The sequence below is a fragment of the Euprymna scolopes genome, chromosome 17 (assembly GCF_053919585.1).
Source record: "Euprymna scolopes isolate OS-2025 chromosome 17, ASM5391958v1, whole genome shotgun sequence".
NCBI classification, from domain to species: Eukaryota; Metazoa; Mollusca; class Cephalopoda; order Sepiida; family Sepiolidae; genus Euprymna; species Euprymna scolopes.
Window position 1 is genome coordinate 1955189 of NC_136498.1, and position 23290 is coordinate 1978478.

Below are 23290 nucleotides of genomic sequence, written 5' to 3' on the forward strand. Positions count from 1 at the left end.
TCACAGGAAACATGAGTTGGAACAATTACATCGAGGGCATTGCCAGGGCCACTGCGAGGAAGGTCGGCTCTCTCTACCGTGCTAGAAAACTACTAACACCCGAAAGTATCCTGTACCTCTATAAGGCAACCATTCGCCCATGTATGGAGTATTGCTGTCATATTTTGGCTGGTGCATCGGCTACTAGTCTCTCGCTCCTTGATAAGGTTCAAAAGAGAGTCGCAAATCTGATAGGCCCTGAACTGGCATCTAAGCTTCAGCCTCTGTCCCATCGACGAAACGTTGCATCCCTCTGCCTGTTCTACAAGTATTTTAATGGTGAATGCTCTAACGAACTGCAAGTACTTGTGCCCCCACAACGTAGACACCCTCGACAGACCCGACAAGCTGCAAAATCCCACCCCCACACTGTAGAGATCCCTAGATGTAAAAGATCTTTCTACTCCAATAGTTTCTTCCCCAGAACCGCTAGACTTTGGAATTCCATTCCAGGTCCCTGCTTCCCCAACTGTACTGACGTGCAGAAGTTCAAGTGCAACGTGAACAGACATCTTGATGCCCAAATCCCTACATAGTGCCCCAGTAGTTGTTGCCCCTGATAGTAGCCCCCTACACCAAAGTGGCAATGTGCCTTGTTTGGGGTGAAAATGTAATAAAAAATTTTTTTTTAAAAGTGGGATCGATTAGATTGAAGACTCTTTTTTGCCCTAAGAGGGAGAGACTAGTGGTAGATGTATCAGCCCAAATGTGGCAACAGTACTCCATGCATGGGTGAATGGTGGCTTTGTAGAAGTACAGGATACTCTTAAGTGTGAGTAGTCTTCTAGCTTGATAAAGGGAACCCACCTTCCTTGCAGCAGCCTTCGCAATGTCCTCAATGTATTTGTTCCAGTTCATATTGCCTGTGAATGTTAGGCAGAGGAGTTTGAAGGAAGAATTCTTAGATAGGGTCTTATTTGTCATGGATATTGGCAGTTGGAGAGGCATCTTGTTATTGTTAAAATCCTTAATTTGGCAATGCCTTATTTTACAGAGTGGATTTTGGTTGGGGGGGGGGTGATTTGATTACAATACAGTAATTCAGTGTTAATTCCCAGGCAATGCTGGATATTCCTGCTAGGTTTAAAAAGTTCATTGCCCTTTCCTCAAAAGCGATAGCAAATGTATATGAAAGGATGACAATTTGTTAAGTGTCGCTCTCTCTTATCTAGTTATGCACACACGCAAGATGAGACAAATGCTCGCTCTCTCAAAATGTGAAAAAAAATCTTTTCAATATGAAGTTAACCAAGACAAAACCTCATGTGGACAGCCATTTTGTTTTTAGTGTAAAGGTACAAACCTTCAAAACAAATTCTAAAATGAAATAAATCTACAATTTTTTTACGGGTATTTTTCTATAAATTGATTATTCATGTGACGAGGATGTTAAATATTGGAAGCGGCACAAAATGTTTGGAAGGATTTCCGCCTTAATTGATCCTCTCTGAACTTTAAACTTTGGAATAAACTTCCAATTTCTCAAGTCTCAGCATTTCCTTTGCATTCCTTGTGATTATTGTTACACCATCAATCATGTGCGGCTTTTGTTTTCATAAGGAGGGAGAGGAAGTGGATGCCCATCATCGGTCGGTGCTATGTCATCATTGATATTTCGCCAAAGATAAACAGATGACTTTCGACATCGGCACTGATATGAGCCAACTATTCAGTACAAACAGAAAGCAAAAATAATTCACATCAAAATAAAATAAAATGTTCGTAAATAATACAGAATGTTGAAGGCAATGACAAATATTAATGGAATTTCCTCCCTGCTTCCTTTTTTTTTTTTTACAACTCTACCAACATGCAAGAATTTAAATGTAATGTGAACAAACATCTCACTACAAAATTCTCCACTTAGGGTCCATACCTACAGGACCATCCTAATTCATAATAACTCATTACATGTGCCTTATTTGGGACTAGCTTGGGTACTGGGTGTTTGTAGGAGTGTATTAAGCAAAAAAAAAAAAAAAAGGAGTAGTATATAGGCAGGCTTGAACCCGTACCACGAAGGAGGAAAAGAAAGTAAAAAAAAGTGACGTGTTAGCTGTTGCGCTCATCGCCAAACCGGAAGTGACGTAGGTTTATATTAAGGTTAGACAATCGAAAAGACATGATGACTTTTGAAAATATCGGCAAAAAAAGCGATCCCTCCGTGTAGAAAAATGGCCAGGTGAAGGAATTAATGTTTTTGGTCAATTTTTTTTATATTTGTCATCCAAAGGGTTGAGCTTCAAAATGATACCGATCTCGTGAAAATCTGTCACTTCTGTTGAAAGTTTTTATTGAGACATACATACATACATACATACATTTAAACAGACAAGTGAGATTTATATTATAGATGAACCAAAGTATAAAAACAGTTAAGAAAATTTCAAAAATCAGATATAATCATAAGAAAAAAAAAATCTGCAGGCAATCGATTGTCTGCTCTAGTTAGGGACTCATCGTGGTGCACCATGAGAAAGCTTCACATGCTTCACCAGTGACGTAGTCTACAATACATTGTAATCTAAATTGCACTGTAGAGAATCTACTGTTTTTATAAAGTCATTTTTATATATAACAGCTTAAATAAAAGTTTAAAATTCAAAGGTCAAGTATCATGGTTCAATTATGTTCTAAACAGAAACATTCATTTCAAACACGCTCCTGTCATATCAAAGAACCTACTGTTGATTTTGTTCGCCAGGCCTTTCTGCTTGTGTGTCAAATTGCCAGTTCCTTTTTTCATCAGATTTTTTTGATTATTGATACTTATCAAAGACATTCCCACACAAAATTTATCTAAGAACACTATCAGATACATAAAGTACATCTGTGTAAAATTTCATAAAAATCAACCAGCCATTTCAGAGTTCATAGGGAATGAACACGGACAGACAAAGTTTCTTTTATATAGTAGTGTATATAATATATTCAAGGTTAAAAAAAATCAAAAAGTAAAAATCATTGAATTTCAATGCGGTTGTTGATAATTCTCAATTAAAAAGGAGCAAGATATTATTTTATTCAATGTAGGTAAACAAAATTACCATATATCGCAACAATAAATTTACCGCATCAGTCTTAAAATACATTGTCAGACGACAAGAGACCCCTGGTTTTATTTGAGATCAGTCATTTGATGAGAATGGAAGCCAAATAAAAAAAGAAAAAATAGAGACAGAATCAAAGTAAAAAAAAAAAAAGAGAAAAGAAGAGAGAAAGAAAGAAAGTATTGGGGATCTATTCTTAAAACAAAGCAATCAAACATGCATTGAGGTCTGAAGTAAAGAGTTTTTGGCAGCGGTGTTGTATTTTGAGTAGTGAATTTTGACAGTGTGTTGCATTTAACCCGGAAATTGTTACTTGGAAGTGTAAAACGGTTAACACTTGATTGTTTTAACCACAGAAATTTACCAACAATGTTTCTTGGATACAACATAAGAAAGGCAACAATCTTGCTAAACCTTCCATGCAAACTTGCAACTACATAATGCAACCAAATTTTTTTGGAAGACATTTCCTTATTTGAAGCAAGATTTTTATAGGCCTAATGTTCTTCCTGGTATAAACTCTGAGAGGTGATGAGGACCAGTGCTTTATCAAGACAATATCTCTAAATGTTTGTCTACCAAGACTAAAGAGTGTTTTACTTGTTTTTTGTTTCATTTTTTTTCATAAAAAAGAAAGTAAAATATTCGCTGGTATGTGTATATCATGTATATGCAAAAAAACACACACAAAAAAGTTATCACAAAATGATTATGTGAGGGAGGTTATTCCTTTTTTTAATTTTAAAGTTAAAATAGAAATTATTTCCTTTATATGATTTGAGTTTGAAATAAATAATGCAATTACACCTTTTGAGGTTATTATTAAAATTTGTTTCCATTGTAGCAATCTTCCTAGCTGGAATAATTAGTTTTAGGAAGAAAATTAAAGCGAATTATATTTTTAGTGCAAAGATCAAAAGCAAAGAAGTGGCTGGTCAGAATCCAATATCGATTTGTCAGATTCTAGTAGTTTTTTTGTTTTTTTTTACACAGTGATCACCACTTATCACTTATGAATGAGGACTGAGGGACAAAAAAGGAGAAGCATAGTGTATGTCTTAATCTGTATGCCACCAATGTAAATGCCAGGCTGGGTATTTAATTAATGGGATCTATTGAAATGTAAATTTTCAATAATAAACAACGGAGAATAATATATGACATCATTGACTGAATAGTCCAAATCAAATAGCGATTTGCCAGAAGCATTACTATTTAGGTCTAACTGAAAATTTGACTGATTTAATTTTCTATATTAGACATATGTATGATATAGAAAGATTCACACACAAAAAAAAAAAAAGAAATCTTGCTGACATATTAATCAAATGCGTTTTGTAAACAAAAGTTATCACCATCTGTCGAGTTTGTCTTTTATCTGTTGTGTTGCGTGCACTTGTAATCTTGTTAGTTTTAATAAGAAACTTTTTTTAAGTTGAGAAAAGATTTTGGAAGAAGTGGATTTCTGTTTAGAACGACCCACTTTCTTAGCCTTTAATTCTTGTGGGAAATTTCTCATAATATACTAAATACAGTATTAATCTCTATTTATATTAAGTTGGCAGTTTGTGTATGTCAAGATAGATCAGTAGTAAGTTGGGTTATCTCCTCTTTGCAGAGTAACTATTTTTTTTTTACTGTTATTTCATCACAAACAACACAGTGTCACTTGAACATAAGGGGCTCCTATTTGGGGCAAAATTTACAGAGTTACTATGTAGGGAGTTGAGCAGCGAGATGTCTGCTCATATTACAATTAAACTTCTGCATGTCAGTACAGTCAGGAAAGCAGAGACCTGGGAAGGAATTCCAAATTTCAGTTCGACGGAAAAAATATTTGAGTAGAAGGTTTTCTGGTATCTGGGGATTTCTGCAGTGTAGGGGTGGAATTTTGCTGCTTGTTGGATTAGTTAAAGGTATAATAATGTGCAGTATATTTAGCAATATGTTTATGCAAAATACAATTAAAATGAGTGTGGAAGCCTGTTGTAAAAATTCAGATATTCTGATCTTTGTGAAATTGTAACAATTTGGATCAGACATCAAAAAAAATGATTGTTTCATTCACTCTCAAATAAGGCATATTGCTGCTGAAACGTAAGAGATTACTGAAAATTAGGAATCGGATTTATAAGGAGCATCCTTAGTGGGGAGTTATGCAGCAAGATGGTTGTTTACATTAAATTTCTACATATTGGTATAATCAGGGAAGCAGGAAGAGAATTCCGAAGGCAAGTGATCCAAGAAAAGAAGCTAGAAGGATTAGAAGTGCATGAAGTTCATCCGAGCACATTCTGTGGATGTACTTGTAAAACAAGCATAGGGATGCAATACTAGGACAGAGCAACAATAAGACCGTGGTGGTGCCTCAAGGTCGATCTCGGGACCCTTTATTGTTCCTAATATTCATAAATGACCTTCCTGATAAAATAATTTCCACAATGGGTATATTTGCTGATGATACCACACTCTATAACAGGCACGAAGTGAAAACAAATGAACACATATCCAAGGAAATGCTGAAAACTTAGATGAAGACCTCCAGTTTGTAGTGGAATGGGGACATAAATGGATGGTCACATTCAATGCTGCCAAGACTAAACTCGTTTCCTTCGATAATTGCAAGAAACCTTCTCAACCACTGATTGTCATGGTTAATAATATGTTACCTGAAAGTACTTCATTCAAACTGTTTGGCTTAACATTCACGGGGAACATGAAATGGAACTAATACATCGAGAGGATTGCCAAGGCTGCTGCAAAGAAGGTGGGCTCTCTCTACCATGCTAGAAAGTTACTTACACCTGAAAGTATCCTGTACTTCTACAAGGCCACCTTTCACCCATGTATGGAGTATTGTTGTCATATTTGGGCTGGTGCATCTGCTACTTGTTTCTCACTCTTAGACATGGTTCAAAAGAGAGTTGCCAACCTAATAGGTCATGCATTGTTAGTTAGGTTTCAACTTCTGCCCCATCGACAAAATGCCGCATCCTTCTGCCTATTTTACAAGTATTTTAATCATAGGTGCTCCAAAGAACTTCAAGCCCTTGTAGCCCCTCAACATAAATACCTCTGACAAAACTAACAACCAACAAAATCCCACCCCTACACAGTAGAGATCCCTAGATGCCAGAAAGCTTTCTACTCTAGTTTCTTCCCTAGGACTGCTAGACTTTGAAATTCCCTTCTGGGTCCCTGCTTCCCCAACTGTACTGACATGCAGAAGTTCAAGTGTAATATAAACGGATTTCTTGCTGCTCAACTCCCTACATAGTATCCCTGCAAATTATGTCCCAGATAGTAGCTCCCTTCATCAAAGTGGCACTGTGCCTTGTTTGGGCAAAAAATGCAATAATAAATTAAAAAAACAAAAAACAAAAGAAAACTTAGTAAACAGTACAGAGCTTGTTTTTGTACCCTGTCCAAGAGGCGGAAACTAGTGGTTTTGTGCACCAGCGCTGATGTAACAGTAATCCATGCATAGGTGAATGATGGCTTCATAGAGATATAAAATACTGGCAGATGTGAGAAGTTTACCAGCCCAAAAAAGTGAGCCCATCTTCTTTGCAGCAGATTTGGCAGCATTTTCTATGTATTTGTTCCAATGCATGTTGATTATGAATGTCAGGTTGAGGCATTTCGGTGTTGGGCTCTCAGGAAAGATACTATCAGCTATGGCAATTGGTGGTTGAAAATTTTATACTTGTTAAAGCAAAGGAGTTTTGTCTTGGTAGCATTAAATGTGATCACTTTTTTGGCTGAATTCTACGACAGAGGTTATTTTCTAATAAATCCATTGCTTGTAAAAATATCCTTCTCGGACGCGATTGTATCCAGATCATTTATGATAATCTGAAATAATAAAAGTCCAAGTCAGTTAATAAATATCCTCAAATTTCAATTTTGAAGAGTATTTTTAATGGTTTTTTGCAAGTATAATATGAGCACGACTTTCATTTGACTGTTTAAAAATTTGCAATGAGTGTGATCCATAGCTATAAAATAGCAATTAATCAAGATTCCCTAACCTTAAACTTACTTAAATCATGCAATGAATTTGGATCAAAATTGAAATAAGAATTCATGTCAATATCGTTTGATTTTAATCTCCATAAAAGGGGCATGTAACTGGTGCAAAACTGTGAATTAATTTTACTCATTCTTTATAAAGTTTCCAAAATATTTATGCAAACATCTTTTTTGTTCTTTTTCTTAAATGTCCAAAATGAACACCACATTTGACCTCCCCCCCCCCTCGCTTTTGTTCCACAACTTGTCGATTTGCAATCGAGATGCTGTCCTGCAACTTGTGATGATAATTTCCTGTAAAAGAAAAGCGATAGTCTTTTTTTTTTTTTTTTTTTCTTTTTGACATAAAATATAAAAAAATAGAGAATAAAAAAATCTTGCATTTTTTTGTAGCTAATACATCAGATTCAACGATACAATGAGTTTTGTCTGTTCAGTATTTATTGCTCGACAGTTTTAGTACGTGATTATTTTGTTTTGTTTTCCCACAGAATTTGAGTCATTCCACACAGATGCCATCATCGGAAGAGTTTATGACAATGAAGCAAGATTTAAATTTCAAAGAAGATGAAATGAAGAAATCAAAAAATACGTCATCAGCTTTAACTTCCGGTAAATAATAAAAAATCTGCTTTTTTTTATTATTGATTCAGTAGTTTTATCTACCAGGCATTGCCAAGGATGCAATAAAATTATTTTAGTTTTCTATTTTTACTTGTGTGCATGTAAGGTAGGCAACTCCTATCATATACTTAAATTTAAAATAAGATTGCTGATTTTTATTTTTAGGTGATTATTTAAAAATGTTTCAGTTAGCAGTAAAATATAAATTGTAGCCAAGTTTGATTTGTCAGTTCAAATGCTGTTTGAGTCTGATTTTGGAAAACCTCACAATTATACTTTGTATGTAAGATTATAAGTCGTGTTTTTGGCATTTTCTTTTCCTATATATTAGTTTGGGGGTGCCTTCCTGTTAAGATACTTAATAACATTTTTGAGTGAAGCCTTTCCTCATAAAAAGTGTTTTCTCTGTTGAATGATCAAAAAGAGCTTAGCACCATCGAACAACATTTTGAGTTTTATGTAATACTAGCAGGATTACCCTGCATTGCCTCGGGAGAAAGTGTAACTTATATTAAAAACCTCCATCTCTCTACATCTCTCAACCTTTATCTCTTCCGCCCCCCCTCCCGTTTCCTCTCCCTCTCCTCAACCCTCTCTATCTCTAGCAGAACATACACACTAACAACTCTTTTATATTTTCATTCTTCAAAAAATTAGTACATAAAAAACACTAAAAAAAATCTTACTCGTCAGGGTAGAAGGGGATCAGTGAGAGAAAAGTACAAAGTCGTAGTATTCCTTCTGAAAACAAGCCTGGGTCTCTTTGGACTTGTGGGCTGGCGCCGAGTCCTGCTGCCACACCCAGGGTCTGCTAGCTGCCATCTGATTACACCTGCTGATCACCACACTCTTCAGTACACCCAGGTACAGTTTCGTGTTGACTTTCAAGCCGACTTCGAAGATGTGCGGTGGTATGATGTGGCTTTCATTTGAAACCACACCAAAGGCTATAACCATAGCCGGGAACTTTGTTGAACTGTGCCCTCAAGCGTTGAACCGTTCAAATTTGCATTTTGAGGGTGCTGGCAATGGTCCTGTTGTCATAACTTGGATCAGTAGAGAACATGAGTTGTACAGTGGCGCATCTCCAATCTCGTTCGTTGAACATGGTGTCACTTTCAGACATGATGAAAGGCTCCTATCGCTCCTAGGATTTGTACACAACTGGCCCAACAAAAGAAAACCTGTTTTCATCAAAATTCATTCAATGGAAATGGAATCATGTCACCTTTTCTAGGGCAGCAATTTTATCGTTCCACCCTGTATACTTGCAAAATTAAAAGAAATGAACAATGTTTTTAATTAATGATCAAAATAATGCTCACAAGTTATTCATATTCAACTTCCATATCATGGCATCATTCAAATTACCTATCAGTAATTTTATATACACATATACTCTTTATGTATATATATTTTTGTATAGGGTTCACTCCTAAAATAATTATGAATTTTTAAACAATTGATAGACTTAAAGGTGAATAGTGTGAGGGGTGTATATATATATATATATATATATATATATATAAAGTGAAATTGTCTCTGTGTATGTGTATATTTTCCTACCAAACTACTCATGCAACATTCAGTCTACAGACTCGAGATTTGACACAAGGGGTAATGAGATTTGGGAAAATCTTTTTAATCGGTTTTCGGCTAGAAATTTGGCTGTCAAGGGGTCAAAGTTCAACAATTTGACCTTTCAAAACTCTACCAAACTCCTCTACCAATTTTAGGTCTAAACACTTGAAATTTTAGATGTTGGTTACTTGGACATGGATCAAACATTTTAATTTGATCTGAGCCAAAACAATAAATGTTAAGGGGTCAAAATTGGGGTCAAAGTTTTTACAAATTTGACCTCTGCGGTCTCTACTAAATTACTCAGCCAATTTTTGGTCTAAACATTTTAAATTTTACATAAATGTATTAAGATATACGGCAAGCTTTTTAATCATTTTTTTGCCGAAAATTTGGCTGCCAAGAGGTCAAAGGTCAAAAGATTTTACCTTTGCGGTGTCTACCAAACTATGCAGCCAATTTTTGGTCTAAACATTTTAAATTTTACATAAATGTATTAAGATATACGGCAAGCTTTTTAATCATTTTTTTGCCGAAAATTTGGCTGCCAAGAGGTCAAAGGTCAAAAGATTTTACCTTTGCAGTGTCTACCAAATTATGCAGCCAATTTTGGGTCTAAACATTTTAAATTTTACATAAAGGGTATTCATACAAGGAGCAAGCTTTTAATACGTTTTGGGGCAAAAATTTGGCTGCCAAGAAGTCAAAGTTGAAATAGTTGATCTTTGCAGATTCTACCAAACTCCTCCGCCAATTTTGGGTCTAAACACTTGAAATTTTAGATGTAAATTAACCTGGACATGAGTCAAACTTGTTTATATATATATATATATATATATATATATATATATATATATATTCACATAAAGTTATGAACAGTGCATAGAGCCCAAGCAAAGCCGGGTTGCACTGCTAGTATATATATATATATATATATATATATATATATATATATATATATATATATATGAGTCACCACTTATCAAGGCCAGAAGACCACTCGAGGATACGGGATAATGACTGTTGGAACAAGAGCGTAGTAATCGTTAGTGGTGATAATTTGATATAATTTGATTATTTATGGGGATAGCTCGGTAAGAACTTGTTTACATTGGACTTGAAGACAACCATATTGTAGTCAGCTAGAAAGCAGGCCAGTAGAACAGAGTTCCATAGGCAGGCAGTTCTAGGAAAGAATCTTTTTTCATGGAATCCATGCTTAGATTCAGGCCCATATACAGAGTGGGAGAAATTGTTGATAGTGGTTGTAAATAGACGAGTGTTTTTGTGAAAGTTTGGTAAAGGGGAATCATAAATTGGAGCTCAGCCAAGCACTTTTCATGAAAATAATGAAAGGGCAGAAATAGGCTAACAACATCTCTTTTATGGGAAAGACGTTGCAGGGAAAAGAAAAGGGCATCACCTACTAGGATGTCAAAGCCATTTTTGAAGTCAATCAAGGTTGGATAGGATGCTCCGAGCAGCTCCTGGCCAGATGTACTTCATCCTAGGACGTACTTGGCTCTTACACAGGCAGAGGATTGCATTGGAAGTGAGATATCTACTGGAACAGTAGAATCATACAACCATTTTTCTGGCGACCTTCACAACAGATTTGATGTATCCGTTTCAGATCAGGAATAAAGGTCAAACCCAGAAGCATGTCAAAAAAGCATAGTGCTTCCTCAAGACAGAAGTCATTCATTTCAATTGGGGTCAAATGTGGGCCAGAGCGTTGATGGTGGAAAGAGAGAAGCTTGGTTTTCGATGCATCCAAATTAAGCCGCCATCAATAGATATTAAACATTAATTATAACTATAGATATTAAGCATTAATATATTTTCCAAAAATTCCAGTTTTTCATTCAAGTATTTTAAAGAATTTGAAGCATAATATGGATATAAATTCCCATTTGAAAATTAAAATATTCCAAATAATTCATTGAACATAATCCATAGTTATTGGACACCAATTAAGCAAGATTCCCTGAATTTCAATTTCTTTAGAGCTCTTAAGCATAAGCCTTGAATTTTAAACATTTCCTAAAATCAAGTCTATCACAGTGTGTCTGCATTAATTTTCAGAGAATAAGAAATTACATGATGATCTTCAGAAAGTGGAACAGTTAGAGACTAAAGTCCATCAGAATATCCAAACACTGGAAACAAAGATAAACAAAATGAAAGAGGAACTTGTGCAGTATCGGGATATCCAAGGACTCAAACAGAGATCGGAACAAAGAAAAGAGGTTTTGTATTTTAGTTGTTATTGTTGTTGTCAAAGTTTTTTTCTTTCTCGACTTGGAATCATGTGGATTATGTTTGCCTTGTTTTCTTTTATAGCATATTAACCGTTTTAGAGTACATTTTTGGGAGAAATGATATTCTCCACAATAAAATGACCTTGTGTCACATCTTGCTGACCTAGGATTTTTTTTTTTTTTTACAACTCTTCTTTTTTTTCTTTCTTTTTTTCATGCCAACCAGAGAAAATCACATCAAATTTTATATATAATTGTGAATATTGATTTTTAAAAGAATATAAAGCCCCTTCAAGAAATTAATCCCTCTTTAGGGAATTAAAAAAAAAAAAAAAAAGCAGTCAATTTTAAAACAAAAAAAAATTACAATGAGGCCCTTAAAAACTCAGGATACAAATCGCAACTCAAAACCTAAATAAAAATGATAAAAGCAAAAACTGTATGGCAAAAAATAATCAAAATGCAATCGCAAGTATTAGCCACTAACACAAATAAACAACAAACCAAAGTCCGTAAGCGTAAAAACAGACATAGGGAGATCCTATGGTTCAACCATCCATATTCTAAAAATTTGGAGACAAACATAGCCAGAGAATTCTTTAAAATATTAGAAAAAAACTTTAAAGCCCCTCATAGATACAATAAAATCTTTAATAAGAACACGATCAAAGAGTCTTACTCAACTATGCCAAACCTTCATCAAAAAATAATTAGTTCTAACAATAAAAAATTAGTAAGATACAAAATACAAATATAGAAACTATAACAACCATAACTCGACCACACAGTTATTCAATAACTGCACCCCCTTTAACCAATCCACCAATCAAATACAAACAAACCTATTACATACCAATGCCACTCCTAATCTACCTGACAGCAAATATATTAAACAAAACGTAATCTACTTCGGTTCCACATCTGGACTTATTAAACATAGGATTTCAACGCACAAACACTCCTTTAAAAATCCCTCCCTGGTAAACTAAACTACTCTATCTAAACATATTTGGCGACTCAATGATAAAAATATTCCCTTCAATTTGAAATGGGAAATAATAGAATCATATAAAGCATATATGCCGGGGGACAGATTCTGTGCACTTTGTAGATATGAAGCCCTTAACATTTTAAAATATAATAAAAATATAATAAAAATAAACCATTCTCCTAAACCTAAAAGACGAAATTTTCTCTGAATGCATTCATAAACATTGGTTTAGATTTGACAAATATAAACCACCATAAGTCATTAAAATTTTCTTATTATTAATCTATCTTAAAATTTACAATTTATAAATTAGTAACTTTATTAATATAGTTTGGATTATTATTAGTAGTTTATCTAATATTTTTACCATTATTTTCTATTTTATTTAAATATTTATTTAACCTTAATTTTTATATGTTACTATTTTTATTAAGTTCCATAAATAAATATTATAATTGCTATTAAAAATATTATTTTTTAATTACTACCAATAATATTCTTTTATTTTTTAAAAAAAGCAACATAAATAATTAGTGGTTATCTCCCTTTGATCAGTTAAATTAAAATATTCATTTTCCTAGCCAAATATGATTATCTCCCTTTGTTTTTGAAATATCTTATTAAATTTAAAATTTGGTGTTACTAATGAATTCAAACCGATAGGATTATTCCATTGGCGTTCCCTTTGAAATTTGGTACGTTTCAACATCTTCAAGCATTCATAAGCTACATTTACCATCCAAATGAATGCTTTGACGATGATACATATGAATTTTAAAAGGCAAACCATTATAAGGTATATATATCTTTGTTAAATTTTCTTAAAAACATCTTATTTTAACCTTACATTTAAACCCAATTTAACTTTATGATTTTATTCCAATTTTTATTCTCAATTTATCTTACTTTGTTTATCAACATCAAAAAAGTAAATATTTTCCAGATACATCTAAAAAGTAAATATTTTCCTTTATATTTAAATATTTTCCAGATACATCTGTCTTATGTAAAAAAATGCTAGGTTTATTTTTGGTGTCTTTAAAAAAACCCACCCAATATTTTTGCTGATGAAGAGACTTTGTTTCAAAAAACTATATGTTAAAATTATTGTCCATGACTTAATGTCTATTTCAATAAAAACATTGTTTCCGAAACGATTGTACAATTTATTGACTTTATTGTGTTCCTCCTTATGAAACCGATTTTTAATTTTAATTATAAATTATCAATCATCTTACTAATATATATATATATATATATATATATATATATATATATATATATATATTCAAGCATGTCTGATCGAATATGACAGTTATTCTTTTTTCCCATTTTCTGGATATCTTTTCTATTCGCCGAGCATTCTTTTTTATTTCAGCTGGCATGTTGTATACAGGGGGCCGACAATATTTTTCGGACACTTTAGTATTCGACTTTCCGAGTACCATAGAGTGGCAAAATTCCTTCAATAGAATAGCATAAACATATAAAGACAAAACCTGTAATAAAAATGGAAGACAATCGATTATGTAAGGAAAAATATTTCATTTTCATCATTTTTTTACAAAACACATGCGACATTATTTCTCGGACATCGTTGAAAAACTCTTAATAGTTTTTAATATTATCTTTTTTCTCAATAACTTTTATCAATCTCTCTTCATAAGTATCAAACATATGCACAATAACATCTCTACGTGTTTCTATTAGTTGTTTTTTGGCATCTAGTATTCGTTCCCATAGTTGAACCTCTTTCGTTATTTCAGGTCCATCATAAACAAGTTGCACAAGCTTTTCCCAAACATTTTCCATTAAATTTAGATCTCGACCAAGTGCATCATCCATCGGGCCCATCAAACTTAAAACGCTTCTCATCAGTAAATATGACCTTCTTAAAGTCAACATGCTTTGTTAACCACCTTTTAGCACTCTCCAGTCTTGCTCCTTTGTGTTTCTTTGTTAGTGTAATTTTTTTCTTAGCCTTTGCATACTTCAAACCAATCATATGCAGCATTCTTTGTACTGTTCAGACGTTTACATCCAATTCACATTTCTCCTTTACTTTTTTTGCTGTAACTTTTTCTCGAGATGTCAAAAGCTTTGTCACAGTCCTCTTCATTCTCCTTTCAGTCCTCTTGCCAATTGATCTTTTCCGTCCTCTCTTCTCAGAGTTTGTCTTCGGCATGTATTCGACCATTGATTTCGGCAGCTTCAAATCTATGGCGATCCTTCTGATGCTAAGGCCATCTTTCCGCTTCTTCCATGCCAAACAGACTTCTTTTGAATGCATTTTACCTCCTTAAACTTAATTGCTTTGCCAGTAGAATAGAACAGATAATTGATTCTAATGATGACAGCTAAGTTTACAAGCAGAAAATTTGCACACAGCAACATATACATGAACATAGCTCTTAATGAAATAGGATTTTTTGTCATGTCCGAAAAATAGTGTTGCGCAAATTTTTGCAAAAATCACAAAAAAATAAAATTATCAAAAGCCAAACTAAAAAAATGATTACACTAGTAGTGGATTTTCATTCCTCAACTACGTACTATCTCAAAAGTTTTTGGCACTAGTAACCACTTTGAAGAACTTTTTTTCAAAGTGTCTGAAAAATATTGTCGGCACCTGTAAAATGGCACCCAAAAGTTGTTGTTCAGCCATATTCTACTCAAGCACTTTCTATGGTGCATCCGATTATATGATATTAGTAGAATATAGCTAAACAACAATTTTTGTGCCATTTTATATAATATGCCAGCTGAAATAAAAATGACCACTCGGCGAATGAAAAAGATATCCAGAAAAATCAGAAAAAATAACTCTGTTGTGTTCAGACATGCTTGAATAATGACTTGCTGCCAAAATATACACACACATTATATATATATATATATATATATATGTGTGTATATATATATATAAAGAGAGAGAGACTGCCTATGAATAACATTTAGCTAACTACCTCTCTTCTGATGATATGAACCATTCATTGAAACTCCATAGAATAAGGAAATTTGTGTTATTGAAGATCAGAGGAACATTGCTACCATCGGTTTCAAATCCAATCAAAGAGGACAAATATTTGGTTGCCCATGTTGGACTCTTCAGCCTCTGTTTATATCTATCTCCCTGAAAATGGCCATTTGCAGGGAGACAGATAGACATACAAGCTGAAGAGAGTCCAAGTTAGGCGATCAGATATTTGTCCCCTTTGTTTGGATTTGAAACCAATGCTACCCATGTTCCTCTGAATCTTCTGTACCACACACACACATACATGCATACGGTTAATAAGATTGTATATTTGAGGCATTATGATCCTATGATGAAAATAGTCCCATGATTTTTTGTGGGTAGTATGCTAGTGACTCTATGCTACTAAAGTATATCATTTAATAAAAAGAAAGAAAACTGAATTGACCTTGGCTAATTGCTTTTGCAATAACTTCATTGCACATGACTTCCTCTTCTTGTCTCGTTCTTCAATTAAACTTCAAAGTTATACTCATCACAAAGTTATACTCATCACAAAGTTATACTCATCACAAAGTTATACTCATCACAAAGTTATACTCATCACAAAGTTATACTCATCACAAAGTTATACTCATCACAAAGTTATACTCATCACAAAGTTATACTCATCACAAAGTTATACTCATCACAAAGTTATACTCATCACAAAGTTATACTCATCACAAAGTTATACTCATCACAAAGTTATACTCATCACAAAGTTATACTCATCACAAAGTTATACTCATCACAAAGTTATACTCATCACAAAGTTATACTCATCACAAAGTTATACTCATCACAAAGTTATACTCATCACAAAGGAACCTCTGAACCATAAAGATGTAATTAGAACCAAAAAGTACTTGACTCCCCACCGTTCTGTCACCACACATATACACACCTGCTCTTCATCAGAACATATCTATCTCAGTGCCATTGTCATATTAAGCATCCCCTCTCCATTTTCTTTGGGTTTTTTTTGTTTTTGTTTTTGTTTTTTCCAGAAATATTTCTTTTCTTCATCTTGTTTCCTCCAGAAATAATCAGGTTTTCTAATACTCATTTATCAGATCCAATATTTTTTAAAATTTATTCAAATCATGAGACATTTAACCTGATTTTTGCTTTCTTAAGTTAAAACTTAGCATCTAAAAGACTGGTTCTCTTGTCTGGAATGTATTATAATGTAAAACTGTGTGTGGATGTCCAAATAAAAGTTCAAAAATACACAAAACCTTCCTGCAGAATTAAATTTTTTTAATTAGTTTAACCCTGGAAAAATAATATCTAACATAAGAAAAAACAGGTTAATTTTTCAAGGTGAAATATTTATTTTTATCATTTAATGTTATCAAGATTTAAAACTGCTTTTTAATGTTATCAAGAATTATCAAGTCCAGGAAATGAGTCAGCATTTTTTTTCAAATTGAGGCTAACTCTGGATTTAATTGATTGTTTTTGAACTATGGTTATTTCTCTATAAAGAAAATGGGAAAGAAACTTAGTTTTAGTAGTGCTCTGGAGGCATCCTTAATTTTATTTGGTGCTTTCAGTAGTGATCTGAGGGCTTCCTAAGTTTTATTTTTTCACACTTCATATAAAAAAAATATATATCTATGAAAATGAAATTGTGTGTGTGGGTATATTTCTCTGCCAAACTATTCTGTCAATTTTCAGTCTAGAAACTAGAGATTTGACATAAGGGGTATTGAGATTTGGAAAACTCTGTTTAATCAGTTTTCAGCCAGAAATTTGTCTGTCAAAGGATCAAAATTCAACGATTTGACCTTTGAAAATTTGGGTTTAAACACTTGAAATTTTAGATGTAGGTTTCTTGGACATGGATCAAACTTTTTAATTTAATTTGAGCCTAAAACAATAAATGTTAAGGGGTCAAAATTGGGGTCAAAGTTTTAAAAATTTGCCCTCTGCAGTCTCTACCAAATTACTCAGCCAATTTTTTTTCTAAACATTTGAAATTTTACATAAAGTGTATTCAGACATAGGACAAGCTTTTTAATCCTTTTTTGATTGAGAATTTGGCTGCCAAGGGGTCAAAGTTCAAAAGACTTTACCTTTGCGGTCTCTAGAAAATTATTCAGCCAATTTTGGGTCTAAACATTTTAAATTTTACATAAAGGGTATTCAGACTTATATCAAACTTTTTAATCAGTTTTTGGTTGAAAATTTGGCTGCCAAGAGGTCAAAGTTGAAAGAGTTGACCTTTGCAAATTCTACCAAACTCCTCCGCCAATTTTGGGTCTAAACACTTGAAATTTTAGATGTAGGTTACCTGGACATGAGTCAAACTTTTTAATATGCACATAAAGTTATGAAGAGTATGTAAGGCCTGAGCAAAGCCAGGCTGAACTGTTAGTAAACAAATGTTTTGCTTCTCCAAACTTTTTATTCGAAACAATAAATCATAACTTTTTATTCGAAACAATAAATCATAAATCATTTGGTCTATCAATATATTTTTTTATTTTTCAGAAATTGCTTCACGATAAAGAAGTTTTGCTAACACAGAAAAACTGCTTAAAGAACTTTGTTGATAATATGGCTTCCAAATACGAATCGCTGAAAGCTGAATTGGCTGAAAATGATACAAATGCTCAGGTAGCCATTTTTTTTGCTTTAGTTTATTCATACTTTCTGCGGCAGAATCTTATTTTGCAATTTCATTTCCAGGAAATCCATTGATTCAGCTAATGTTACAACTTTTTAAAATTATTTTTTTACTGAAATATTTTTTTAAATAATCGCATAAATTAGCCAAACTAAAATCACGTTTCAACATGTCTTATCCTTCACATTAGTTTTCTTCAGCAATGAACGATTGCAGTTTTTTTCTTGTTTTGTTTTTTGTTATTCCATTTTCACCCCAAACAAGGCACAGTGCCACTTTGATGTAAGGGACTACTATCGAGGCCATAAGTTGCAGGGATACTATGTAAGGAGTTTAGCAGCAAGATGTCTGTCCACATTACACTTGAACTTCTGCATGTCAGTACAGTTGAGGAAACAGGAACCTGTAAGGGAATTCGAAAGTTTAGCAGTTCTAGGGAAGAAACTATTAGAGTAGAATTTCTTACATCTATGGATTTCTACTGTGTAGGGGTGGGACTTTGCTGCTTGTTGGGTTTATTGGGGATATTTACATCTGGGGGTACAAGGACTTGTACTTTGTCGGAGCATCTACCATTAAAATACTTGCAGTTTTCTTCTTCATAAAAATATGATTCCGTCATATCTCAATGTGGTACGTATGCATACCCCCCCCCCCCAATTATCTCTCTTTCATGCTTTCATTCTCTCTGTTTCACTTCTTACTTCTCTTTTCGAGACAGCAGTGAATTAGTATCAACAGTAGTCGCTTTAGCAATGTGGTTGCTATGGAAACCAGTCATAAAGTGTCGCTCACCTCCTTATATATTTTTACAATTTTGAACAACAGAAAATTCATAACTTTTGTTTTATTAAACGAAAATTGAAAACTTTTTTTTACAATATAGCTGAGAAACTGTAATAATTGTTTGAAATTTGGTCGAAAAATGAGTGAGCGGTGAAACTTTAAAGCAGTTCTAAACCATATATTCAAGCACGGTAGTGTTTGAATAATATATAAAGAAAAAAGTGACTATTTAATGAAAAAAGTAAATCTGTTTACATATTTTGAAAAAACGTGGATTCCATGAACAAAGCTTCTTTCTTAGAACTGCATGCCTGTGGAACTCTGTTCCGTCTGCCTGCTTCCCACCTGACTACAACTTGGATGTCTTCAAGTCCAACGTTAACAAATTCCTAATGAACCGCCCCCTTAAGTAAACACTTCATCAAATCTCCACACTAACGTAATGTACTTGCAATAACCCTTATCCCTGAGTGGCTTCCGTGTCTTGATAAGTGGTGATCACTGTGTAAAAAAAAAAAATGTTTATTTCAGCATACACTTTTTTTTTCATCAAATATTTTTGGTATAAAAATTTCTACGATTAGATATTCTACTGAAACTAAATTTATGTACAGTTAATGCTGAAAGTATGTGACAGGTAAAGCTATTGATGTTGTTTAAAAGTTTCTTTGTGATGTCATTAGAGCACAGGTGGAGCAGGTGTTAGCATCATTGAAAGAATTAGAAATTGATGTCAAAAGTTCAGGAAACTTTTTCCATTACTAACCAGCACAGCGTTATCATTGTTGACCAAGGAAAAAGTCTATGAGGCATATGTATGCATCGTGATGATGTATAGAAGTCATCTTCATATCATATGAATTTGAAGATTTTATTGTTGGTATTGGTTTCCCTGATATTTTTTTAGTCTGAAATCTTTCTAGAAAGACATTAGGTACTTACAGGATGGACTACAATGATTTTGTGGAATAAACTGGATTCGAATTTGAGATGCCTAGTCTGTGTTGTTAACTACTGAACCACCATCACCTTCCATGTAGGGAAGTGAAACTTAGTCAGTGAAGGTTGAAGACATGCGTTGCATGGAATGATGAGAATATAAGTCTTAAAAAAAGGCTTAGATCTGATGACCCAAGAAGAAAATTAAATTTGGACATTATAGGGTGATCTATTCAGAACAGGAGACTTTGATGGTATAGTCACATTTAAAAGAATGGATGACAGTGTTTGATTGGTAGATGTAAAAGGTTCAACAAACTTTTTCCATTACTAACCAGCACAGTGTTACCACCGTTGATTTGGTTTCCCCCGATATTTTTCTAGTAAGAATTCTTTCTAAAAAGTGGGGTTTTTTTGTGAAACGGATTGGATTTGAGGTTGAGGCACCCACGTCGTCAGTCCATGTTTAACCCACTATTACCTCCCATGTATGGAAGTGAAATCTAACCAGTGACGGTTGATGACGTGTGTTGCATGGAGGAGTCTTAAAGGCAGGCTTAGATCTGATGAGCTCAGAGGAAAATAAAGTCTAGACAGTGTAGAGAGGTGTACAGAACAGGAGACTTTGTTGGTATGGTAATGTTGAAATAATATTTATATCTATACTCCTATAAATTTGTTGGTATGTTAATGTTGAAATAATATTTATATCTATACTCCTATAAATTTGTTGGTATGGTAATGTTGAAATAATATTTATATCTATACTCCTATAAATTTGTTGGTATGGTAATGTTGAAATAATATTTATATCTATACTCCTATAAATTTGTTGGTATGGTAATGTTGAAATAATATTTATATCTATACTCCTATGAATTTGTTGGTATGGTAATGTTGAAATAATATTTATATCTATACTCCTATAAATTTGTTGGTATGGTAATGTTGAAATAATATTTATATCTATACTCCTATAAATTTGTTGGTATGGTAATGTTGAAATAATATTTATATCTATACTCCTATAAATTTGTTGGTATGGTAATGTTGAAATAATATTTATATCTATACTCCTATAAATTTGTTGGTATGGTAATGTTGAAATAATATTTATATCTATACTCCTATGAATTTGTTGGTATGGTAATGTTGAAATAATATTTATATCTATACTCCTATAAATTTGTTGGTATGGTAATGTTGAAATAATATTTATATCTATACTCCTATAAATTTGTTGGTATGGTAATGTTGAAATAATATTTATATCTATACTCCTATAAATTTGTTGGTATGGTAATGTTGAAATAATATTTATATCTATACTCCTATAAATTTGTTGGTATGGTAATGTTGAAATAATATTTATATCTATACTCCTATAAATTTGTTGGTATGGTAATGTTGAAATAATATTTATATCTATACTCCTATAAATTTGTTGGTATGGTAATGTTGAAATAATATTTATATCTATACTCCTATAAATTTGTTGGTATGGTAATGTTGAAATAATATTTATATCTATACTCCTATAAATTTGTTGGTATGGTAATGTTGAAATAATATTTATATCTATACTCCTATAAATTTGTTGGTATGGTAATGTTGAAATAATATTTATATCTATACTCCTATAAATTTGGGGGTTTTTGTGCATTGATATTTATCTAAAAAATACTTTTTTCTATTTATTTAAAAAGAAAATACAACTTTGTTATATATGGGTTATGGAATTGCATTCATCTGCAAAGGATCTAGCTAATTCGCATATTCTTTTAAACTATCATTTTAATTAATTCCCTATTAGTTTTTTCATTTTTCTGATGGGATGATTATCTTTAGTTAACTATTACGTGTAATTATATTCATGCAGATATTCTACGTGATTTATACTTGCGTAATATTTGCATAAAAAGGTTATAGTAAACACAAACCTCTTTCTATATATGTTTATGTATGCGTATATAAATTTGTTTAAAAAATTTTGTCTACCAAACTCCTCTGTCAGTTTTTGGTCTACAGACATGAAACTTAATATATAAGGTATTCGAACCCATGCAAAACTTTATATTTGCGTTTTAGCTGAGGAAAATCTTTGTAAAAGTGTGAAAATTTTTTATAATGGAATTTGTCAGGTGAGGGTCGAATAATGGCATTACAAATATGCATGCCTAACGTAATATGATTCATGTTCTAAATTTGAGCCTTGCAACAAACATGTATTCATAGCTCAGGCATTAACATCAAAGGAAAAAGTAAATTGTAAGCTAAACATTTTGGTTTCAATTCTCAGTGGTGGCACAAGACTTTGTTTTTTAAATCATTACTATTCATTCGATAGAATATAATTTGATAATAAATACGAAATCTGCATTAATTAAAATATCATATTTAAGCGTATTTTACGGCCAGGCAAGGCCGAGCAGGCTGCTAGTGTATATATAACTACTTCATTTAATCATATAAATTAATATACGAAAGTATAAATTTATGCGTAAACTTTAAGTATTTACTTCAACAGTGCTCAATACATAGGTAGAGCTAGGTAGTAAGTTATAAAACATATATGGCGATTAAGCTGATGAATCCTAGCGTGGATGAAACACGGAATATTCTGTGTAGCTTAATCGGCATACATGTTTTATAACTTACTATATATATATATATATATATATATATATATATATATATATATATAATTAGTTCTTGGGTAGATGTAGATCAGTTGAAGTAGTGGGTTCAGTTCACATACGGCCAAAAAAATATGGGAATGATAAGGATGAAATTCAGAGAAAAAAAGGATAAATAAAAACCTGATCAGAGATAGATTGGTTTGAAAATCAACAGAAATATTATCTAAAGCAATCACTTTTAAAGTTAGACTTTTTGTTTTACTGTGATGTATGGAAGTGAAATCTGGCTGTTGACGACAGGTATTGCATGGAGATAAATGATATCAGAATGATAAAATGAATTTGCAATGTGAGTCTTAAAAAAAGGGCTGGATCTGATGACTTCAGAGGAAGATTGAATTTGGGCGTAAAGGGGTGATGTATACAAAACAGGAGACTTTGATGGTATAGCCACATTTAAAAGAATGACTTACAGTGCTTGAGTAGATGTAAAACTGTTGAGGTGTATTATTTTTTAGCAATAGTCAAAGCATGCTCATTTTTTTTAAGGGTAAAAATGTATGCCATTAAATATTTTAATGGCGATAAGTTTATATGCCATTAATTTTTGTCTTTTCTTTTTTTTTCCAGTTAGTTACTCATGAAAAGAAATGGCAGCAATTAGAACAAATCAATCTCAACATGAAAGGATGTATCC

The 23290-nt window shown here is 32.8% G+C and overlaps 1 protein-coding gene across 1 annotated transcript in view; it reads left to right on the forward strand.

Annotated features, from left to right (window-relative positions):
• Positions 1-23290, forward strand: part of LOC145296649 (intraflagellar transport protein 74 homolog) — a 229213-nt gene that overhangs the window by 198874 nt on the left and 7049 nt on the right. The window contains exons 19-22 of the mRNA XM_080142582.1: positions 7613-7733; positions 11412-11575; positions 18094-18219; positions 23224-23284. Of these exons, the coding sequence (XP_079998708.1) occupies positions 7613-7733; positions 11412-11575; positions 18094-18219; positions 23224-23284 (472 nt within the window). The remainder of the gene's footprint in view (positions 1-7612; positions 7734-11411; positions 11576-18093; positions 18220-23223; positions 23285-23290) is intronic.